At 38.8% G+C, this 22,666-nt stretch overlaps 1 protein-coding gene across 2 annotated transcripts in view; it reads right to left on the bottom strand.

The window, feature by feature from the left end:
- Positions 1 to 20,172, bottom strand: part of COMMD10 (COMM domain containing 10) — a 106,785-nt gene extending 86,613 nt beyond the window's left edge. The window contains exons 1-5 of one of the 2 annotated variants that reach the window (XM_086868489.1): positions 19,059 to 19,218; positions 17,151 to 17,921; positions 16,922 to 17,012; positions 14,047 to 14,157; positions 12,188 to 12,343 (exon numbers count right to left, since the gene is read on the bottom strand). In XM_086868489.1, the coding sequence (XP_086724615.1) occupies positions 12,188 to 12,343; positions 14,047 to 14,157; positions 16,922 to 17,012; positions 17,151 to 17,182 (390 nt within the window). In that variant the 5' untranslated portion in view covers positions 17,183 to 17,921; positions 19,059 to 19,218. Of the gene's footprint in view, positions 1 to 12,187; positions 12,344 to 14,046; positions 14,158 to 16,921; positions 17,013 to 17,150 lie in introns of both variants that reach the window. The other variant, XM_086868488.1, reaches the window with a different exon arrangement.
- Positions 20,173 to 22,666: the final 2,494 nt, after the last annotated feature.

The following is a 22,666-nucleotide window of genomic DNA, read 5'->3' as shown; positions in this document are numbered from 1 at the left end:
CATCACAGTTCCTTCCTTCCACTTTTGCTGCCCATAAACATTAGTACAAATTAAATCTAGACTGAGAAGAAATTCAAGAAGTCTGTCAACTAGGACAAGTTTCTACATTAGTTGTCAAAAAATACTTCTCCCAGCTACACAGATATATTTATTTTACACTCTTCAATAAGAAATCAAATTAATGTTCTTTGGCAAGTAAATTCAGGCTAATCATCTTAACTATACAAGAACCAGGCTATCACACTCAAAATGAAGAGAGAGAGAAGGAAAGCAGAACTAACATCAATAACAGGCATGTTTCAGGGCTCCAGCCTGAAAAAGCAAGTACAGAGCCCAAGTGAACATGAAACTGACACTAGAAAATGGTTGGCAATGACTTAATTTGAATAAACAAAATAAGGGAAGTATTGTGAAACAGGGACAATGAAGTGGGACAGAATTTTAGAAACCATGTATTCACCTAAAATTTCTTACCTAATGCCTCCAACTTCAGCCAAGCCTCTGGAGCAGGGTCGAGTATTTTTAAAGTACACAGAAAAAAGGGGCCTAAATACTCAGGGGGGATATTTTCCAGATGGTTAATAAACTGAGTTTATTAAACTCAGAGATATCAGTTGGCTGATAAACTGAGATCACACCTCCTGTCTGTCTCTACACCCATAATGACTGGAAGTTAGTTTTAATTCTAAAGTAGAAAATTTGAATTTTCATGTAAATTACCTGATTCTGGAAGGGTCATAACAAATCATTACAGAAACTACAAAAAAACAGTATTATATGGCTCTCAGAAGTCACTGATGTGGCAGCTTGCTTCTTACTACAGTGTGAGCAGAATATATAACACCATGCAAGCCACTATTTCTCATCCATTATTTGGTACCTGTTTGTCCCTTAGAAACCGCTTTAAGAACAGACTCACAGAAAGTAAGAGCAACAATGAGTTGCTCAACACAGCAAGAACTACACTATGGAAATACTGCTTAGACACATAAAATCAACAGCACTGAGGTTTTTGTAACTACCAGGCATTTAGACAGTTATGAAATAGCCAATTATTTTACAAATAAAATTTAACCTGTTAGAAAGATCTAATTATTTTGTTCAGATTCTTGCTCTCCATTTTCTTGGCAAGATTTGCTGCTTCCAGAATACCTAGCTTTCATTAAACAGAAAAAAATGTCATATTCAGAAAACATATTTGATTCAAAATATGCAGACAATTAATCAACATTACAGGTTAAATGCTACTGAACAGTCTGCTACAGATAACCTGGCTACAGGAAAGAGTATGAAGCTCCCATCATATCCAATATTAGCCTCTCTGGCAATCAAATTACCATGAGCATTTCTACAGGCAGAGCAATAAATGCCGATTAGCAGCTGGCAAAGAGCAAGAAAATGTTCAAAACCAGTGTTTCATTTTAAAATCTAAAAAGGGAGGAAAATACAATTTTGGGCTGAACTGGTTAACAAGCCTTGCAGGCAGAGAATGCAGAAGCAATTCTAAACTGGCAGCAAGTCTTCTGTCGTTTTATGCTTATGAAGGAAAAAAGGTTATGAAAGCCCTGGATGGGAAAGGAACATACAGCATAGGCAAACTAACATATCCAATTTTTCAAGTCTACTACTAGTAAAACAACAAATGCTTTCAATATAGCTTAAAGGTAATTGGTAAATGAAAATGGTAACATTACCATATAATTGTAATCTTGGAAAATAAACTGTATAATACAATTTTTCAACAGTATTATTTAAATTCGGTATCTCTTCCACTGTCAATGGGCTATGTTTTAGTTTGTCTGCTTGAACTTCTTTAAAGCAACAAAACTCCCCAACATGTGCCCTTTCGGATAGCACAAGATTTTCATTACCACAAAGTTGCTAAGGAACTGCTAAAGCCATCTAACATGACTGAGAATTTTAAAGCAAACTGAGCTTGTGTCCCACAGTCAGAATTAAAAGCCAGTAACATGAGCACAAATGAAAATAAACCCTACCATTCCTTCTGTAAATTCAAATCTTGGCAGAAAACTAAGTGCTTCTAATCATAGAATGGTTTGTGTTGGAAGGAATCTTAACAATCATCTAGTTCTAACTCCCCTCTCCTCCACACACATGGACACTAGACCAGGTTACACAGAGCCTGGCCTCAAGCACTTCCAGGGATGGGGCATCCAGAGCTCCTCTGGGACACATGCTGCTGTGCCTCACCACCCTCACAGTAAAGAATTTCTTCCTGAAATCTAAACTAAACCCACCCTGTCTCAGTTTTTAGCCACTTCCCTTCATTCTATCACTACATACACTTGCAAAAGGTTCTTCTCCAGCTCTCTTGTAGGCTCCCCTTGTAGGGTCGACCTCTCCTGGTACTGGTGGTGCTGAAAGACTTGATTAACTTGGACTCCCCTGTTCTCGGTTGCCAGCAGCTTTCTATGGCACAGAATGCTTCTGTAGATTTGCATAGCTAAGAAATTACATCCAGGTCTCCTGACTTTACATCCATACTCAAAGATCGACTTCGGCGTAGTTTAAATGCACCTAGAGTTACTTCCATTCTCAGGCAGTGTGATTAATTTGAGAAGTAGTGAAATATGCTGAAGTAGTGAAATTGACTTCATTTTTTCTGAAGCTTTTAAAAACTGCATAAAGGAAACAGAATGCCAATAACTTCTTACTGGCTCATTTTTTTACAGGTACCAGAGAAAAGTCTTCCATTAGGCTGAAGCTTAACAAACTATTGCAGATAAAGTAAGTCAGTTACGGCAATACAGAAGTTAGTGTCACGCTCCACTGGTATACAGATGCACCCATTTGATTTTCAAATAATTTAATCCTTATTTTGAGAGACGGTTTAGCTCAAAATGATCTGGAATTTGTGATAGCTTTGGTGTTACTGAACATGAGATCATGCTTTTCATAGCCTGAGAAAGAAATTGTCACACTTGAAGCTCTTTCTATAAAAAACACCGTAATAATGCACAAGTGCACAGCACTACTTTTCAAAGTAAGTCTCCTCATCTATTCCTACTAAATGTGGTGTATCTGCAAGAACATGTGGTCAGTTTACAGACAGCAGCTACTCATGGAGGTAAATTCAGCTTCACCACATCACCACAAGGCTGGAGTGCTCCCTACTTAAGAGGCTACCTTAATTCATAGTTTCATGTAAATACTGACATCTTAAGATCACAAAGCCTAAAGATCTACTGTTTTAGTGTTAAGAATGAGTAAATAGCTCTGTGGAAGAGTGTATAAAAGGGGGATGGAAACCCAACCTTCAGCCTATCCTTGAGGAAATGGATTTCTCAGAGCTGAACAAAAAAGGCACTACTCTTAAATAGCTCCAGTGTGAGCAAAAACTATACCTTAAAAATTAATCCTGACAAATTGAAAAAGAGCACTACATAATGTTGCTGCTTACAGCAATGGAGAAAATTAATAATTCAATGTCTCTGCCCACATATACCTTAGCAAGGAACCTATAATGTCCCAAATACAACACTTACAGAAAGAGAGAAATTATGTCTTATTTTAATAAATGAAATCAGAGTTTTGTCATTTTATCTCAAGATATTAACTCATTCACTTCAAATATTTTTTTCCTCTAACTTGGGAGGAATAGTCCAAATTTAAAAATGAAACATTTCCTGTTATAATTTAAAGAGCTGTTTATGTAATTTAAGCCATCCATTCTATCCTAACTGAAACTGCTATGAACAGTGAAGAGATAATGGGATATGAAAGATACCTTCAGGAAATCTTTTTCTTACATTATCACAGTACTATATATCTCACTGACAACAAAACATTTAAAAATGTCTTCCACTCAACAAGATATTTTGAGGAAATAAATAATCCACAATGTAAGAAATTTTCTAGTGCAGTTCTTTCACTTAGATTTTTTCAGTTGTCCTAAGCAAATAACCTAGAGGAAAACGAGTATGGCCACCCTTTCACTCAGTTTAGTTTCTCAAGTGTAGCTGCCATACTTAGCTCCTGCACTGAAGATCATTGTAGAAAAAAAAATCAAAACACTCATGTTTGAAGTTTGGCGATCTCTTCCTCTCATCTTTCAATAATCAATTAGACAAAACATACTAAGTCACAGTTAAATAAATGAATAATTTTCACTTAAAGAAAGCACTGCAACATGTGTGCATAGTTTTAATATATTAACTATCAGTTTTGTATGAGAGGACTAAATGTGTATTACATATTAAAACGTAGGTCTACAATGCTATACTCTAACTTCATACATGTGTAATCACATCAGCATAAAACAAGAGGAAACCATTAATTCTTCTCTATGAAATTTACAGCCAGAGATGCCAATTCCACTTTTCATCAGCAAACTTAGCACTCCAGAATCAAAAATCAAAATCAGACATGAAAATATCAATTTTGCCTGCTGTGGTAATGAAAATAACCTAGGAATGATTTCAGAATGACAAAACATGCCTGACTACAAACTCCTTCAAAAGCTCTCTCCATCTCAAGAAAAGATTATTACTGCAGAGGAGACAGCAGAAGGATATAGACAAAAGTGTATTCAATATAGCAAAAAAAAAAAATTAAAACAGTAAAAAAGGGGCAAATTTTTAAGAGAAGGCAATGATTGACAGGTAACATTTGCCAAACTCCACAATGCAGGGTCTTCATCACAGAAATAATCTGTAATCTGGAAGAGAGTGTTTCCTCTAAGGTAAGCCCCAGACCGAACACCAGTTTTCTTCTGATGGGAAACCTGAGCATTGTAGCATGGGAGATGACTGCACAAACACACTGATTTCTATTCTCCATTGTTGCTACTGCCTTCAGTTAAACTCAGGTGGCACGAATATCTTTGAAAGAAATTCTGGATACTGCAGTTTTTTTTCAGCAGGTCTTGCTGTGCAATTGCTCCCTAGGTGAACAATCTTGCAGTGAAACAACTGGGTTTTCATATGGAAGCACGAAATTTCTGACTGCAGTCCTTCACCACATTTTTCATACCAATAGAAAAACATTTATATTTTGTAATAGAAAATAGAAAATAAAGTATACAGTAGTTAAAAATCTGTCCCTCTACTGAACAAATTTATTCAACTTCAACACAATTCAGTATCCTCATTTCATAAATGGGTTACTGAGACATATTGTAGTTTCAGTGATAAGTACTCTTTAATGTCAGGTTTAAAATTTGTAACATTCAAATTTTACTTGTATACATGAATTACAAAATGAGTGACTAGCATCTTCAGCTGACAGTATTACGCAAATCTTCAAATTAAACACAAGACTTGGAGCAGTCCCCATAAAAGTGGTATATAACTATCTACAAAACTGTAGGTACAATCACTCACCCACATAACAGATTCAGTACAATAGGCTGAAGATTTTTATGAACTATAAGTCTGTAGTTACAGTCAGTCATAACACATATGCACAGCCAAGTTAAGCAGAAGTAGCATAGTCAACTACAGTGACTTGTGCTAAATTTTTAAGACTTTGAAATTTTAATGGTATTTTATTTTTGTTTCCCAGTCATGAAGTCAATGTTTCCCAGACAGGAAGTCAAAAGGAAGTAAGAATCACTGGATGGACCCTATCTACCTAGACACAATACTAGAATGCACTGTCAAACCAGATTCTGCAGCTCTTTTACATTTTGAGGAAAAATTATGGTTTGTATTATACAGGAAGTTACACAAGACAAGGCCAGTACTCATTTTTATAACCTTTTAAAATGCTATTTTATACATAGGAACAAATCAAAACTTACAGGTCTTTCTGAACATTCTCAAAATGTACCTTCTTCCAACCTTTATAACTTATACTTTCTCCGTAGAATACAGAGGAGGGCAAGGATAGGAAGCAACTCATTAAAAAATCCTTACAAAGTGGTACCTAAAAACTGTAAACAATTAAGATTCCTACTAACAAAACTGAATGAGTGAAAGAATAAGACTCAGTTGTGCTGTAATGGGTGATTAAAATAATCTCATTAGGTATAAGACTGTGTTTTTACCTTGTATTTCATCATTTGCTGCCCCTTTGTGAGTGTATCCCATACTATAAGCTGATTCACAATTCACTGTGACATGCCCATAGGTACAGCTGTTTTAGGGATCTCAGCTTGACATTGTAAGAATGATTAGTTGATCAGATACTAACAAGAAACGTCTTTTCCATAATTCTGTAAAATTCTTTCTTATAGTTTGAGCTGTATTCCTCCTTATTTTGCATTCTTCTGATATCAGAAAAAAAATTTCTGCCACGATATACACACAGAGCACACCAATTAGCTTCTTTTTTATTTTGGCATAACCACAGTATGCATGTGTTTCAGAATATTTCTGTAGATGTGCCAGCTTTTAGCAGAGGGAATTTAGCATATTAACATTACATATACACCCATTAGCAAGAAGGCCAGTTTCTGAGAATATCACTTTCAGAGTTTTTCCCATATGGCTTCAAATAGGCACTCAAGATACAGAACTGACAGCTCTGTCAAGAATTTTAGGTACATAACTTCACTAGTTGCATTCCCACGCATCATTATATTAAGCAATGCTGTCTGAAAGCTATAAAAAACTTCTCTTGCTTGGCAACATAGGACTTTTTTTTTTTTTCATTATATGTATTTTAAGGATACCCTGAATAGTTTTCCAAAACTAGAAAGCTATGAAGCAGTTAGCTTGATCTGCCTTTAAAACAGATTTGCGCAAAATACCAAAACACATACAGAGAACTTAATATAAGGGGATGGAGAAGTGGAGAAAATCAGTAAAACTGATGTAAAACTGCCATGAGAATTCAGAGTGAACGCTATCAAAAATCCAGCTCTTCTTTGTAGGGAGGAAAAAATACATTTTAATCTGATCAGTGTGCCCTTATTTCTAAACTTACATATTACCAAGAGAAAACTTAAAAACTGGATCAGATTGATATCAAACTATTATCACTGGCCTATCATTTTAAAGGCCAGATTAAGAGTGCTCAAAGGAAAAACTTAGACAAATACCATCATTTTAATTAAATAGGATTGTATTATCATCAGCAGAAATAATATAATAAAGGCACTGCCAAATGAGTGAGGGCTGAAGAACCAGCTGCTCTGTGCAGCTGAAGACTGACAATAATTCAGCAAAGTAAAATGAGATGAAATGAGAAATAGTACTAAACAGTACATCTTTATTTCAACTACACAGTTTTTATTAATTTCTCAAGTCAGGAACATCTCCATCTACTGAGCAGTCTGCACAAAAAATTCAAAAAACTGCTCAAAAAAGAATAGTTTTTCTCAAACGATTAGAAATATTGTTGAATATGCCACAGAAAACTTCACCTAAACAGTATTCTAGGAAATACTTGTTCTGCTGCTCTAACAAACACAATTTGACTTGTCATCCTAATGAAGGTATCAACCAGCACATTACCACCTACACCTCTTGTACAGAACTGGCAGACCCAGAATTCAGAATACTACTTTTTAACAACCTGTACTTTGCAGGTGAGAAAAAAATCTGGTTTAAGAGAACTAACATGTCAATACACGCAAATTATCTGTAAGAAATTATTTCCCATAATAACTAGTGGTCTTGAGTCCAAACCTGAACACTTCTACAAGCCAAAAGATGCACTGACCTACTCTCAAAAATGGCAGAAGTCAAATTTTTTAGCTTTATTATGAAATAACAAACATGGACACTCAGTTACCCACTGGTTTTGACCATAAGCTAATGAATCCCACAGGTTCTAATGTTTTCTTAATGTGTAAACCATATCCCTAACAAAAAAAAAACCAAAAAATGTTTACCATTTTTTACTGTTTTGAAACTGAAATGGAAGATTACTGCCTAGTCCTTCTTGTGTACACTACAGAAAATACTGTACTGCCAGCATTTCAATACATCTGAAACAGACAATCTCTAAGTACCGTGTGTCAAGAAGGACTTGGAATTATTTTGCCACACAGATTTTATTAAAACACAATATAAAATTCCAAATGCATCTTTCTTAGTTATTTCATAGACTTTGTCTTGTGAGTGTGTGCAGGGACACTGCGTATGTGTTGAAGCAGAACTATGAAGACCTCCATAATGTTAATCACAGCCCTGATTCTGTACTTGGATCCTCACAAGCAATCCCTTTACACATCCACTAAAGCTGCTTTAAAGAAAAGACAGTTACTAATGTGCAGGAAGCACATGGTAAGTCAAAGTACAAAAGAATCACATATGAACTAAATTCTGAATTCATGTGTAGTGCTGCACACCACCTCAACAGGTCAGCAACAGCCCTTACCAAATATGCAGTAATAACCAAAAAGCCTGTGTGCATTTTTAAAAGAACATGAAAGAGAAAAGAAAAAACAACCAGCAACTAGCATTCATAGACTTGTAGAATGGTTTGGATTGGAAGGGATTTGGATTGGATTGTATGGTGAGTAATGCCCCATCCAATCTTTTCAACCCTTCCCAATGACAGGGCATCCACAACCTCTCTGAGCAACCTGCTCCAGTGTCTCACCACCCTCATCAAGAATTTCTTCCTTAAATCCACTCTAAATTCATAATCCTTCCATTTAAAACCACTGTCCCCTGCCCTGCCACTCTCACCATCTTTCTTGTAAACATCCTTTAAGCACTGAATGGCTACAAAAATGTTTCTTTGGAGCCTTCTCTTCTGTGGGCTGAACAACCCCTACTCTCTCAGTCTGTCTTCACAGCAAAGGATACCACCCTTATTTCATTTCAGTGGCCCTCCTGTGGACCCATTTTAACAGATCTGAGTCTGTCTCATGCTGGGGGCCCCTCAACCAGCCCCTCATGCAATACTCCAGGTCAGGTCTGAGAAGAGCTGAGAGGAGTGGTTGGTACAACAATGGGCTGGTTACGTTGCCATCCAGACAGACTTGGACAGGCTGGAGAAATGATCTGACAGGAACCTCATGAATTTCAACAAACAGAAATGAAATGTCCTTCACTGGAGAGGACAAGCACCAGTACAAGCTGGATACTGTCCAGCAGGAAAAAAGCCTTGCGAAAAAACTTGAGGCTCCTGCTGGACACCAGGTCTATCATGAACCATTCTGGGCTGCTCTAGGAGGAGTAATGTCCACAAGCTGAGGAAAATGATCCTTCTCCTGTACTCAGCACTGGTGAGGCCGCACCTGGAGTAGCACAATCAATGCTGGGCACAGTGTAAGAGTCATGTAGGTACTGGAAAGAGTACAGCAAAGGCCATCAAGATGATGAAGGGATAGGAACACCTCACATATAAGAAGAAGCCACAAGAGAGGTTTTTAACTCCTTATGTGAAGGAAAACTATAAAGACTGAGCCAGGCTCTTTACAGTGATGCCCAGTAACAGGACAAGTGGCAATAGGCACAAACTAAAACATGGGAGGCTCTGTCTGAACACAGGAAAACATTTAGGCACTTCAAGGGTGGCCAAGAACTGACAAAGGGTGACCAGGAAGGTTGTGGAATATACAGCCTCACAGATGCTCAGGTGCTGTCTAGACATGGTCCTGAGCAACTGGGTTTAGATGTCCCTACTTGAGCAGAGAGGGTAGATCAGATACACTCCAGAGGTTCCTCCCAGTTTCAACTATTCTGTGATTAGATTGCTAGAACCTGTGATAATATAAATGTCACTCTATTTCTGTACAGAATATTGCTTCTGGAAGAGAAGTGAACAATGTAAATTGAGAATACATATATGGCCACATAAACAAATACTGAAATAGAGGGCATATTTATAGGATCAATTGTTTAATAGGTTACACCCATATTTACATGTTGAAGAGTGTATTAACAATTCATTACACATCTCTTTCTACAAAGAAGTTAATGTAATCTCAAAATCAATACAAGTATCTAAATTGTATATCTAATCTAAAAAGCAATCACCCTTCTGCAAGCATTTTTCAGAATTATAACTTTTTTTTAACTTCAACTGAAGAGATGATGATGAACATTTGCAAAAAATCTGCTAGTACAGCAGTGTAACACAAGTAAGAGAGTATTTCAGCCCCTATTTTTCAAGGTACAGACAGGTCATACAGAAAATACATGTAGATATGCAACTACATACCATACTGAAGGAAACAATGCAGTCATCTACACTTGTAAGATATTACAGAGATATTCAGAAGATTATAAGGACATGGCAAGTTGTTCTTCCATTACAATGCAATTTAAAAAATATTTTAGTTCTTGCTAGCAGAATAAATTCTTTATTCAGCAATGAGTTTTGTGAACTTAATCTTTAAGGAAAACTCTCATAAACTTCAAGTCTACAGGAGTAATACTTCAGAGACTTTCAAAAACTGAGAAAGCAAATTCAAGTTCCAACTCAAATTACACTCAAACTGATACTTCACCTGTTATCTGGGCTAAAAGGCAGGAGGGAAAATGATGGTTTAAGCATATGTAGGGGGACACACCTGTGTTTAAACCTGCTTTCACGCTAAAAAACAAGAAAATAGCACTACAATATTTTTGCAGTTGTTTTCCTGCAAGCTCAATTAAAAATGACAATTTAAAATTTCTTTCTATGGGATGCAATATGTAGGAAAACTTCATTGCATTAGCAGATGATGGTGAATTTAGAAAGAACCTCCAAAACCATAACATACACCAGAAACGTTGTATGTTGCAAGGCTTGCAAAGCTCGAGACAAGTAAGAGAGCAATTTAATTCCCAAACCAGGTCACAGAATGTCCAGAGGTATGTAAGGTACAAGCTGGAAATACAAGAGGATGAAAGGTGTTTTTATTAGTTTATCATATGCTGAGGAGCCAGCAGTAAAATATGTATTAATTAATAGTCTGCCTGAAGAAAATTTTTAAAGACATCTGCTTTGTAAGCTGTCTCCAGAGCTGCCTTCCATCCTGCACATATACTCTACATGTTTAAAAGTTTACCTTACAATCTTTCATTATTTCACTTGGTTTTCAAATTACTTACCTTCTTCAATGGACAGTCATACCTGCCTCTATACTTACTGTACCACTAACCATTTAAACTTTGGGACTTAAACACTTTGCATTGGTAACATTATTAAAAAAAAAACAAACAAAAAAACAGAAACCCAAAATATCTTGCTGATTCTGTTTTTGGTTTGGTTTGGGTTTTTTACTTTATACTATCAGGTCATTTACTCTGTTATATTAATGAGTTATCAGAATTTTGCATATCATAATTCTGTAAGTTTTGTGTCTAAAACTACCCAGTTTTACAAAGGATCAAGTTTAAATATGTTGAAAAAAATCAACTGTGATGCAATTCAGAGTATCTTTAATCTGTTCCACAGATACACCTCACCTTCTCAAGATGTGCATTTTACACCAAAGTGAAATTCTAGATTTATTTAGGAGCAAGCAGGCTGGTACATATTATGTTGTTCTAGTTCTCTCTGTGCATCATGTAAACTTAATATATACAATTTCTTTTCTATGTTTATCTTATTCACCAAATCATTAATTAACAAATTGAGTCTTATTCCCACAAGATCTAAAGCAATGATAAAAATAAAGTAACATTAACTGAGTCGTGTTTCACAATTCTTTCTAAAAATCTGATCCTGGCGGACACTGATAGATGTCTTCTATACACAACTCCTGATGCATTTGAAGGGATATTATGAATCAACAAAATTAAATTATTATACCTTGTCATAGATACAGACATCATTGTAAAGATACAATGAGACTTCCAAAGCATGTAGCAAGTCTTAAGTGGCAACAGGAACATAGGAAGCAAAATAACATAGAAAAAAAAATTATCATAGAAAAACACCATAATATTGTAGTATCTCATAAAATTCACTACACAACCAGCTTATGAAATTAAAGATGGGAGGAGCTCAGACAGAAGTGCAGAGAATGACCAGGCTGATGAGCTCAATCACCACAAATGCTCATGAACACACTGTCCCTGGCCATGTTGTAAAGCCTGTTCACAAACAGCATGAAGGTTGCTAATAGTGCATATATAGCCAGGTTCCAGCAGTTACAGCATATCAACTAAGGTAACATCTCTACAAGACAACAGAATTCTACTGTCATGATCAAAGTTATCTAGTACCTATAAGTGACCAAGTACTTTGACACAAACTTTGCACCTTAGTTTAAACTCCTTGCTTTAAACCAAACTAATACAACTTTACTCTCTCTCAGAAGAAAAACCACACACATTACCTTCTGAGGAGTCAAAACCCTCTGCCTGAACTTTTCAATCGTATCTTGTCCTGCAGCCACCCATGCACTAGCAAATGCTTCAGCTTTGTCTTGATCCAGGTGAATGCTTTGTAGCTGCTGTTGCAATGAAGCAGGCTTCAAATTGTGGTAGACTGCCTGTCAAAGGGAAAATAACAGCTGTTGATAAGTGCTGTTCTACAAGTCGTAGCAGAAATGTTCTAGCACAAACGGCCATTGCACTCACCCAAGATTTTTACTAGCAATTCCACTAGAGGAACTATATGCAACCTGTTTGTCTTAACTCTCTTACTTGGTAGATGAAAAACTGTAACTATCTCAAAATGCAGTGTTACAAATCACTCTTCTCAAGATAGAAAAATTACAGGAAAAGAAGTAGACACAAGCCCACTCTGAGTATATGTACATGTTTCCACTGTGCATAATGGCAAAGCAGCTATCAATAAAAAAATGATGGGCTTTGAAATCAATTGTGACCATCAAGAAAAGAGAACTTTTCCAAATTCACACTAATCAAGCAAATCTAAACTACAAGTTAATATCCTGAAAATCCAAGAACAGTTTGCCTAAACTGAGATATTACCACCCTATTAGCATCATTTTTTGTTTGTGAAAGACACTCTATACGATTCTTTACTTTCAAAACAGGATTGTATCACCACCGCATCAGATTAAAAAAAGAAACAACATACGCAGCAAAGACTCTATAGCAGTCTTTTTATCTATAATGCCTCCACAGCTATTTTCCAACAGAATGAGCAGCTGCACCAAGAAGCACAGCTATCAGCAGGAGAACAAAGAGCTCCCATACAACATGTAGTCCATCTGGGACTCTTTTTTTTTGGCAGATATTAATATTCTTCCCGTCCTTTTTCTTTAATGCAAAAGAAGCAAGAAGAGAATTACCTGCTTTTCCTGTTCATCTTCAATAATTATAATATAAATTAAGCAGTCTGAGGAAATCAGGACAAGGCCCTAAGCACGTAATTCTGCTGCTTTTCTGAGATGAAAATTAAAAATTCCAGTCTGGAGGCGACCTCAGGTTTCATTTTGGTTTTTTAGTGGATGGGAGCCATGAGGAGGACTGTTTATTTTATTCCTAATGCAGTGGAATGTGTTAATTCAGTGAATTGATCATAAACTGACATGTGTAAGAAAGGACCAGACTTAAATCCACCAAAAGACCATCAACATTCATGCCCTCCGCACAAGGCTCCAACTTCCGCATTTGCATGAAATGGATGGATAACATCATAGGTTTAACAATTTTTAAAACAGTTACCATATTTACTGGGTAATGCAACATCTTCCCAGCTTTAGTACAGGTAGACCACAGAATGAGAAAAACCTTCTCTGTTTACAAGGCAACTGCACCATGCTCCACCATGCACTTATCCACTCCTCCAAATACTCGAGCTACATTAGTTGTGCCTGTTCACCTCAGTACAGACTGCTTCTGTGCATGAAAATTTTCCATAACTGACTCTTACAGTAACTTAAACTGTGCTCAGTAATGTCATCTACGATTTTCCTCACAAGAACTTAAAAAATTCATGGCTGGCTTGATACAATGAAGAGAGAATACTGTTCCTCGTAATTATCAAGAGATCCCCTGAAGTCATGCAGACCTCACTTCTACTATTAATATTTACATTAGCTGAAAAACCACAGCTCAAAGAAAGGCATGAAACAAAAAGTAGTTAAATCATAACCCCAAAACATATTAAGTATAGTACAGCTATATTTTCACTAATTCCTTTTTAACTTCACTGTACCATTTTTGAAATCTATAGCTGGATAAAAAATACATTTATCAATGCCTAACGGTGAAAACAAAATACCTGTTCCAAAATGAATGATATAGTTTCAAGAACCAGATGAAGATCCTGTTTTTCCAACGAAAAAGCTACTTGAAGTTTTTCTTCCTCCTCTTCACTGAAAGTACTTTCAGCCTGAAGCACAAAAATGGTTAGTCCAGACATTTCATTTAATGACCAAGAACATACCTATCAAAAAAAACTTTGTCCTCATCTTTGTAAACACAGTGGCTGTCCAGACACTGTCCAGTTCTTTCTAAATAGGAATTAAAAAGCAAATGCAACTTCTCTCACTGAAAATCAAAATTAAGAGCCAACACAGTACCACTGGATTACCTGACATACATCAGAAGAAAAAGCTTTCTCTTTGTACCTCAGACTCTACAGAAATATTCTTCTTTCAATTAGTAGATCATTTCCAACAACCTTTTATAAATAAAAATAAGGCAAGTAAAAAATGCACTACTTGAATCACATGCCAGAAAACAGAAGGCAAAACTGTAGTTAATTACCTATGCTTTTTCCACTCTGGATACCCTTCTAAAAATCACCCATACGGTTGCAAAGGAAATAAATGTATATGTATATTTATTTTGAAAGTCAAATTTGAATCTAAAGCCTACTGTGTTACTGAAGACAACTGAGAATGTGTTGCACTTTTAAAATACAGCAGTTGTACTTATTGTAATACAACAAATTAAACAGTAATTTAAAATGCAGATATTGCCTTCTTTTAAAAACCAGTTAGTAACAAACACCACATTTAGACCACTTAGTAATCCAAAACTGCAAAGCTAGACAAGCAAAACAATTTAGCTGTCCAAATAAAAAAAATAAGGCAATTACACAAAATCTTCGATGATCACAATGTTTATAACAAGCGTATCAAAATGGAAACATTATTTGAATCATTAGTTGTTAAAAGGGAACACAGAGCTCCCAGTGTCTGCTTGTTTAGGCAATTAATTTCATTTCAAGCTTCCAGCAATTTAACTAGTTACTTAGCTACTTTAGAAAGTAAAACTAATCATGAGATTGAGTGGGCTGAATGACAATAACCACTTCAGCTCATGTAAATGCCAATTAAAACTGTGAAGAGCTACTAAAATGCTACGGAGTAGTAAAAAAGAACGAACAGTACGAACAAAAAGTTGGTGATACATTCCAGTTACCAAACAGTTAATATCCATGCAAAACAACTGAGAAAACTCTTTGCAGTAACAGCAGCCTCCAAGATAGTGATGTCAATAGAAAAAAAAAAACCAAAAACAAAAAACCAGTAGTTTAATCAAATGAATCCTTACAGTCTCACACTCATAATCTTTACATTTTTGCATTTTTTCCATGCCACTCCTGTAATATTTCACCGTTTAGTCTATATGTATATGCACATAGAAAACAAATTCCATGGGGTTTTTTATACTTTTTCTAAACACAAACAATGGAATAAACAAAATCTGACACTGTAAGACCATGAAACTAACAAAATAAATTCTGGCATAAGATTCATTTAACAGTTTTCTGTCCAATATTTATTACAAAGTTTAACGTTAGCCTGCTTTTCACATTTCAGCACTATGAAATGAAACTGACTACTGATTTCCGATTTTTTTTCTGCAATCAAAAACATCTCCTTCAAAGACAACAGAAATATTCACTAAAAGCTCTGTATTTAATTTTTATCCTCAATTCCACAGGTGTCTTTAGTTGATGGACATGCACAAATGCAGAAAAATAAACAAAACACCCATTTAGTGTTTCCTTTGTGTTGTAAAATGCAGAACATACAACATTTTCTTAAGAAAGGATGTTCTCTGATGTTTGATCTTTGTATACTTTCAAGCCTAATCAACAAGAAAGGTGATTTAATCCACAAAATAGAGACCAGCTAATAAGGTCTAAGTGATGCACAGGTTCTAGAAAGAATCAGGTTGTTGGAAGAATTGCCTTGTTAAGGTTTAGGGTTTAACACACATCAGTGACATCAGACCTAGGGGGAGGCTGACAGAACTTGGGAATAAGGATGTACCACTGATAGTGAACACAAAGAATGCAGAATTTATGGGCCTCAAGGACATTTGGCAAAACTCCCAAGGTAAGGGAGAAACTGATAAAGCCAACTCAGCAACTGTGCCGGAATTAGCTCCGACTGGGTAAAAGGTAATTCCTGCAGGGAATCTGCAACCACCAATTCATACACCACCAACCCAAAAGAAAAGAAAGACTGAGCATGAAGACTAATTAGCACGGTAAGCAAGAGACTCATTAACCAGCAGAACACAGAATGTTAACTAATAAGAACTATGTAACTTGTTGCCAATGAACACTAAAGCCTTTGTTTGCTTAAATGTGTAAGTGGTAAAAAGTTCTGATGGCTGGGGCGCTTGACTTGGGGAATACCACTGAAAATGGGGCCTGCACAATTCTGAAATAAATAATGTCTCGCTCGAGGGTGTAAGCACTGGCTTTTTACAAACCGGATAGGAAATCCGGCTTTTGTGGACAACACTCGGGAGGGCAGAGGAGTTTGTACAAAAGGCCACTCGCGTGTCCTCTGACAGCTCTCGCGGAGGCACCAGGACCTGGAGGCAGCGGGCTGCAACCCGCATCACTCCTTCTCATGTCGTTCGCCTTCCTACGCCGGGGGCTACCGGCTTTTATTTCATGTCCCTGATGGAGTACTGAAGAACTAGTGGTGAATGAAAATAAGATCTAAAATCCTTTAAAAAGGAGCGGAGGAGGGGGTGGGGGAGAAGGGGTGTTTAGGCTCCGCAGCCGCGCTGCCCAAGCTCCGGACGGGCCCGGCCCCACACCCTCCCGGCACCGCCGAGCCCCCCGCTCCCGCCCCGCCCAGACCAGCGTGACACGATCCCCAGCCGGCTCCCCGCGTCCCGCCAACCTTCAGGTGAAGCTTCTGGAGAAGGCGGGAGAGGAGCCGCGGAAACCGGCCCGGGTCGACGGCGTTGAGCAGCGACACGGCCCTGCGGATGCTGGGAGGAAGGAGGGAGGGGGGTCAGAGGGGCGCTGGCCCCGCTGCGCCCCGGCACCGTGGCGGGACCTTCTCTGCTCCGCACCGGCCCGCACAGCCCGGCCCGGCCCGGCGGGGCAGCGCGGCCCGCTCCCGGTACCTGTCGCTCTCCGGCACGACGGGCGCCGCCATGGCTGTGGCGCGGGCCCGCCCTCGACGGCGGCCTGGCGGGGCCAAGCGCTGCCGCGCCGGTCGCAGCGAGGACAGCGCAAACCCACATAATCACGGAATGAGCTCGGTGGGAAAAGCTGGGATCGTCGTGTTCCATCCCATCATCGGGCACTACCATGACTACCTTAGGCACTTAGACTGTGGCACTGGAGTGTCACGTCCAGTCTTTCCTTAAACACCTCCAGGGACGGTGACTTTGCCACCCCCGGGTAGTCCGTTCCAATGTTTAATCACACTTTCTGTGGAGAAATTCCTCCTTAGATCCAGCCTTAACCATGCCGGGCGTAGCTTGAGGCCGTGTCCTCTCGCCCTGTCGCTGGTAGCCCGGGGGAAGGTGCCGACGCTCACCCTGCGGGGAGGGAGCGGGGCGGCCTGAGGGCGCTCCCCGCGGGGCCGCGCAGCCTTTGGAACATTCCTTTTTTCCCATTCTGCTGTAGGGGTTTAATGCATATTCAGACTTTTCCAAGAAGTATTTTGCATGGCCACTCCTTGGGCACACCTTTTTAGAGCATGCACTCTTAGAGTTTGATTTTTCTTTATCATCTTTCTGTTTCGGCTGGGGTTCTTTCTTCTACAGGCGGTCAATGTTGATAGCAGCCTGACCCCAATCACCTGGTCACTGGAGGTTATCTTGCTTTGCACAGATACAGCCCTAACATCCAAAATTCTTCTTGACCTATGCCTAAAAACTTTTTAGCTACTAGCAGGAGAAAAAAAGAAAAAGACATAGCAAAAGCTATTCTAATATATAACATATAATATTCATCTTAATACTTGTGAAAAGCCAATATCACAATATGTATTTATAACAACCAGAAATTGGACCCACAGTCACTGTTATGAACAGCCATTACATTTTTCAAGCTATTGTTCTGGGATGAAATACAATTATATTTAACTATTTCATCTGGTTTTCTGTGCTCTTATAAAACATGAAAGAAACAATATTCTTGCAAGAAATTTACATGGCTGGAAAAGAAAAATGAGCATTTTGCTCCACATTAAAAAAAGACCCAAAAAAACAACATATCTTTTTGTTCTAGGAAATCTTCCCCAAGAGTAGAATTGTATAAAGTTTGTTCAGGCAAAATAAGCAAGGGTAGCTGGAAGTCTAGACAATTCCTTATTTATGTCATAAAGTTCCAGTTGATACAGGTATTAGATGTGCTGCTCAGGATTGCTGCCAATTCTCTGGTTTTGCAATCTGGACCTATTTTAAAGTGTTTTCTTTCACATGTTGCTGCATCAAATGAATATTTAAAATGAATAATCAGGAGAATGAATATTAAGAACTCAGCTAGGCAACCTGCTCCAGGCTGGACTTGCTTCACATAGGAGGTTGACTCGTGGGCCCTGGAGGCTTTTTCTACCCTATATGACTTTGTATGCAGACCCTCACTGAAGAAACACAGGAAAGAGAGCACCAATAAACAATAAATAAAGCAATAAATAAAACAAAAAATAATGAAGCTAACCTGACAAGGTGCTGTCAAATGCACTGTTATCCAATTTTTTTTTATCCTAATACCTCTTTGGTTACTAAAAAAGAACTCTGAAAACTTGTGACTTCTTAAATATCCATTCATCTGTTACTGGTTTGCACTTGCACCCATACCATGGATGAGTGTTTTAAAATTGTTTAAAGAATCACTGGCAAAAGTATCAGTAAAAACAGGTTTAATATAAGAGCTTCTATAGGTCCTCTCTGCTACTTACTAGATGACCAAGGCACACTGTGGATAGGGAAAGAATAAAAAGGAATACAGCCCAAAGACCAAACAGCACTTATTAGCATTTAAAACAGAAATTCAACTTAACAGCATTTAACGTAACTTACAACTTAAGTTAAACAGTTTAAGCAGTTAAAAATCTAGGAGAGCAGTATTTCTTCCGTGTTTGGTATAGCAAACACTCACAGACATAAAGAATCAGTGCTTTTTAGCAGGTCAGCTCCCAGCCTGTGCTGGTACTTGGGGTTGTTCCCCGCCAGGTGCAACACTTTACACGTGCCTTTAGTGAACCTATACAGCTTCTCTCTGCCCAGCTCTCCAGTCACAATCCCACTGAATGTCAGCCTTCAGGTGGATCAGCCACTCCCCCCAGTTTTGTATCATCAGCAAACTTGCTGCTGGTGCAGTCGATCCCTTCATCCAAGTCGTTGACAAACAAGCTGAATACACCTGGACCCCAGATCCCTGGGGAAGGCCAGTGACTACAGGCATCCACCTGGATTCCACTCTGCTGATTATGATCATCTGAGCTCTGCCATTCAGCCAGTTTTTGATCCATCTCACTGTCTATTTATTTAACCCACATTTCCTGAGCTTACCTACAAGGATGATGTGGGAGACAATGTCAAAAGCCTTGCTGAAGCTGAGGTAGACTACATCCACTGCTCGCCCTTCATCACCCCATCCTGCCATGCCAACTCAAAAGAGCTGTAGCAGCTGTAATGCATTTGGTGCAAATATGTACTTAAGGACATTTGAATATTTATTCAGAAAGTATTGGTCTATATTTCTTTAGTCCATCTGTTGTTTTTTGCCCTAAGGTGAGTCAAATCTGTATTTACCGTAGTAAGGATGAATATAGATGTGACAGATTGGCATTTAAGAAAACAAAGAGAAACACCTAAAGAAGTTAAAACTGCTGGAGGCTGGTGAGAGTTTTTCTCCCGGCCAACAGCTGGCCATTTCTAAGAATTGACAGCAGTTTTGATCATTGAAAAGTGAGATCAACCTGTGAACAGCAGGTTAAGACCTAAGCCTGGGATTTTCTTTGTCTCTTTGTTTCCTGGCTGTGAAAGGTAACAGAGCTTTAGCTGGCTTCCCATCCCCTGGCCAGGCCATGCGGCCCAGGCAGGGGCTGGGCTGGGCCTGCCGCGGCTCCCGGCCGGGAGATGGGGCCTGCGGGGCTTGCCCCGGGCTCTGGCCGGGCCAGGCCGGTCCCTGGCTCGGCTGCAGTTCTTTTGCTGTGACTGAATTCATCAGAGACTGCCGGGTAAAGAAAGAAAAAAAGCTCTTGACCTGCGGCAGGCTGAGACAGTGACCACACTCTGCAGAGCAGCCATGAAGAACCTTCCATCGCAGACAGCTCCAGCTGCTGCTCCAGCAGAGGTCACAGAACCATCTACAAAGCCTGGGCAAGATTTTAATCTTTTCATTACCCAGATGAGACTTGCAGATTAATCCTTTTTTCCAGAGAAAGAAAAAGAGAGTAATCAACATGTAAAGAGACTTTATAAACTCTCAGAGACAGTAAAGAAAAAGAACTAAGCTTCAGAAGAGGTAGAGAATAAGGAGAAATAAGCTTTAATAAGCTGAACATTTTTCTGTTAAAGCTATGGAGATGGACAATAGTGTTCTGAAAAAACACCTTTAATTTATGACAGAGTATATTGGGAGGAATAGAGTAGTTCAAAGTGTGGATTTTGAACATAAAGTGATTGTGATACAGTGAGGTGCTGGAACAGAGAGGGAGAAGTAGTAGTTGAAGATTTGTAGCTTTGTAGAGGCAAAGAGAAAACTTCTGTTTCCAGGGAGGTTCACAGAGACAAATGAAGAGAACTTTTGCCTTTGAATAACTCATCCTTAAAAATGACATCCCTAGACTCATTTGACCCCTCAGAGTGATGTGAAATGGGAGGAGAGAACTGATGACAGATTTCCTGTCAGCTGGCATCAGAGAAATAGAAAGCTATAACAAAAATAGTTTTCTTGTGAGAAACTCCGTAGATTAGCAGAAGAAGACTTCTGTTTCTCTACAAAGACTGATGGAAAGACTATAGCAAGAATTGGGACTGTTGTAAACACCAAAGTTTTTTTGTCTCTATGTGATCATGTGAACAAGGGAATGGTTGGGTAGTGAGAGATAAAAGGGTTTTCTGGAAGTTTTATTCTGGTTTTCTTATTCTTGTAGTTCTGTTAATAAGCTTTCTTTATTCCTTTTAAGCCTCTTTTGCTCTTGTTCTAATCCATATCTCACAGCAAGAAATAACTAAGTTTTCTAGTGAATTTTTAGTTGCTGCTTTAAAACCACAACAATAGACAAAGTTCAAATGTGGTCCTATAGGAGGTATTTAAAAGGATAATGAAAATTGTCTGAAAAAGAATTCAAAAATTATTTCTTTTTAAAAAAATGTTTTAATGATGTGGTGGGATTGATTGGCACTTTGCCATATGCAGAAGTTCATTTTATGCCAGGAGGAACAGTTTAGTGGTCTTGTAACTGAAATATGTAGACTTTTTAGAACAGATATGACTTTTCCCAGGACTGACTGCTCTTCATAGTTTTTAAACCACTGAAGGAAAGCTGAATACCTTGTGGTTTACTTAAGTTATCTAATTTAAGTCCCCATTTGGACAGGAATCCCACAACAATTTTTTATATAAAAATGTGGCTCATGTTCACCTGCTGATGACTAGCACCCCGAGGTCCTTTTCCTCTATGCATCTCTCCAGCCACTCTTCTCCAACTCCTGCATGAGGTTGTTGTGGCCCAAGGACCCAGCACCTCATGTTGTTGAATCTCACCCAATTGGCTGTGGCCCATCAATCCATTATGTGCAGATCCCTCTGCAGAGCTTTCCTACCTTCCAGCAAATCAGTGCTTCCACCCAACTCAGTGTCATCTCAGAGCTGACTGAGGAGGCACACAAACCTGTTATTTAACAGGACTGTCCCCAACACTGAGCCATGGGAAACACCACTGCTGCCCAGCCTCCAGCTAGATGTAATTCCATTCACTCTCTGGACCTGGCCATCCAGACAGATTCTAACCCAGGGCCAGTGCCCCTGTCCAAGCCATGAGCAGTCAGGTTCTCCAGGAGAGTGCTGTGGGGAACAGTGTCAAAGGCTTTACTGAAGTATAGGTACACACATCCATAGTCTTATGCTTTAGGCAGGGTCATCCTGTCACAAAAGAAGATCAAGTTAGTCAAGCAGGACCTGCCTTTCCTAAACCCAGACTGGCTGTGCCTGATCCCCTGGTTGCCCCTCTTACATGCCAAGTGAGGGCGTATGCTTCATGACCCTCTCTGGCACTGAGGCCAGACTGACAGGTCTAGAATTCCCTGAATCCTCCTTCTAACCTTTCCTGTAGATTGGCAAAATATTTACTAACCTGCTGTCATCTGGGACCTCATTAGTTGTTCAGGACTGCTGGTATATGATGATAAGTAGTTTGGTGAGCTTTGCTGACAGTTCCCTCTGTAACTTTCAGTCGATCCTAGCCAGCCCCATGAACCTTGTGTTTGTCAAAGTGGTCAGTGGTCATTGCCCCCTTTAATATGCAGGCTTCATTCTGATTCCCATCCCTGTGGACATGATTTTTTTGAGTCTGAGAAAGTTTTCAGCCTGTCAGTGGCTGATCTGTTCCCAAGGGAAAGGCTTTTGGGAACATTTCTCTCTCAAGGACTCTTTTTGTAAATAGGTTTTTGGTTCCCAA

Source organism: Cyanistes caeruleus, chromosome Z (genome assembly GCF_971803275.1).
Source record: "Cyanistes caeruleus chromosome Z, bCyaCae1.hap1.1, whole genome shotgun sequence".
Lineage (NCBI taxonomy): Eukaryota > Metazoa > Chordata > Aves > Passeriformes > Paridae > Cyanistes > Cyanistes caeruleus.
Note: the sequence above shows the minus strand (reverse complement) of the source record. Positions and strands in the feature narration are given on the sequence as shown.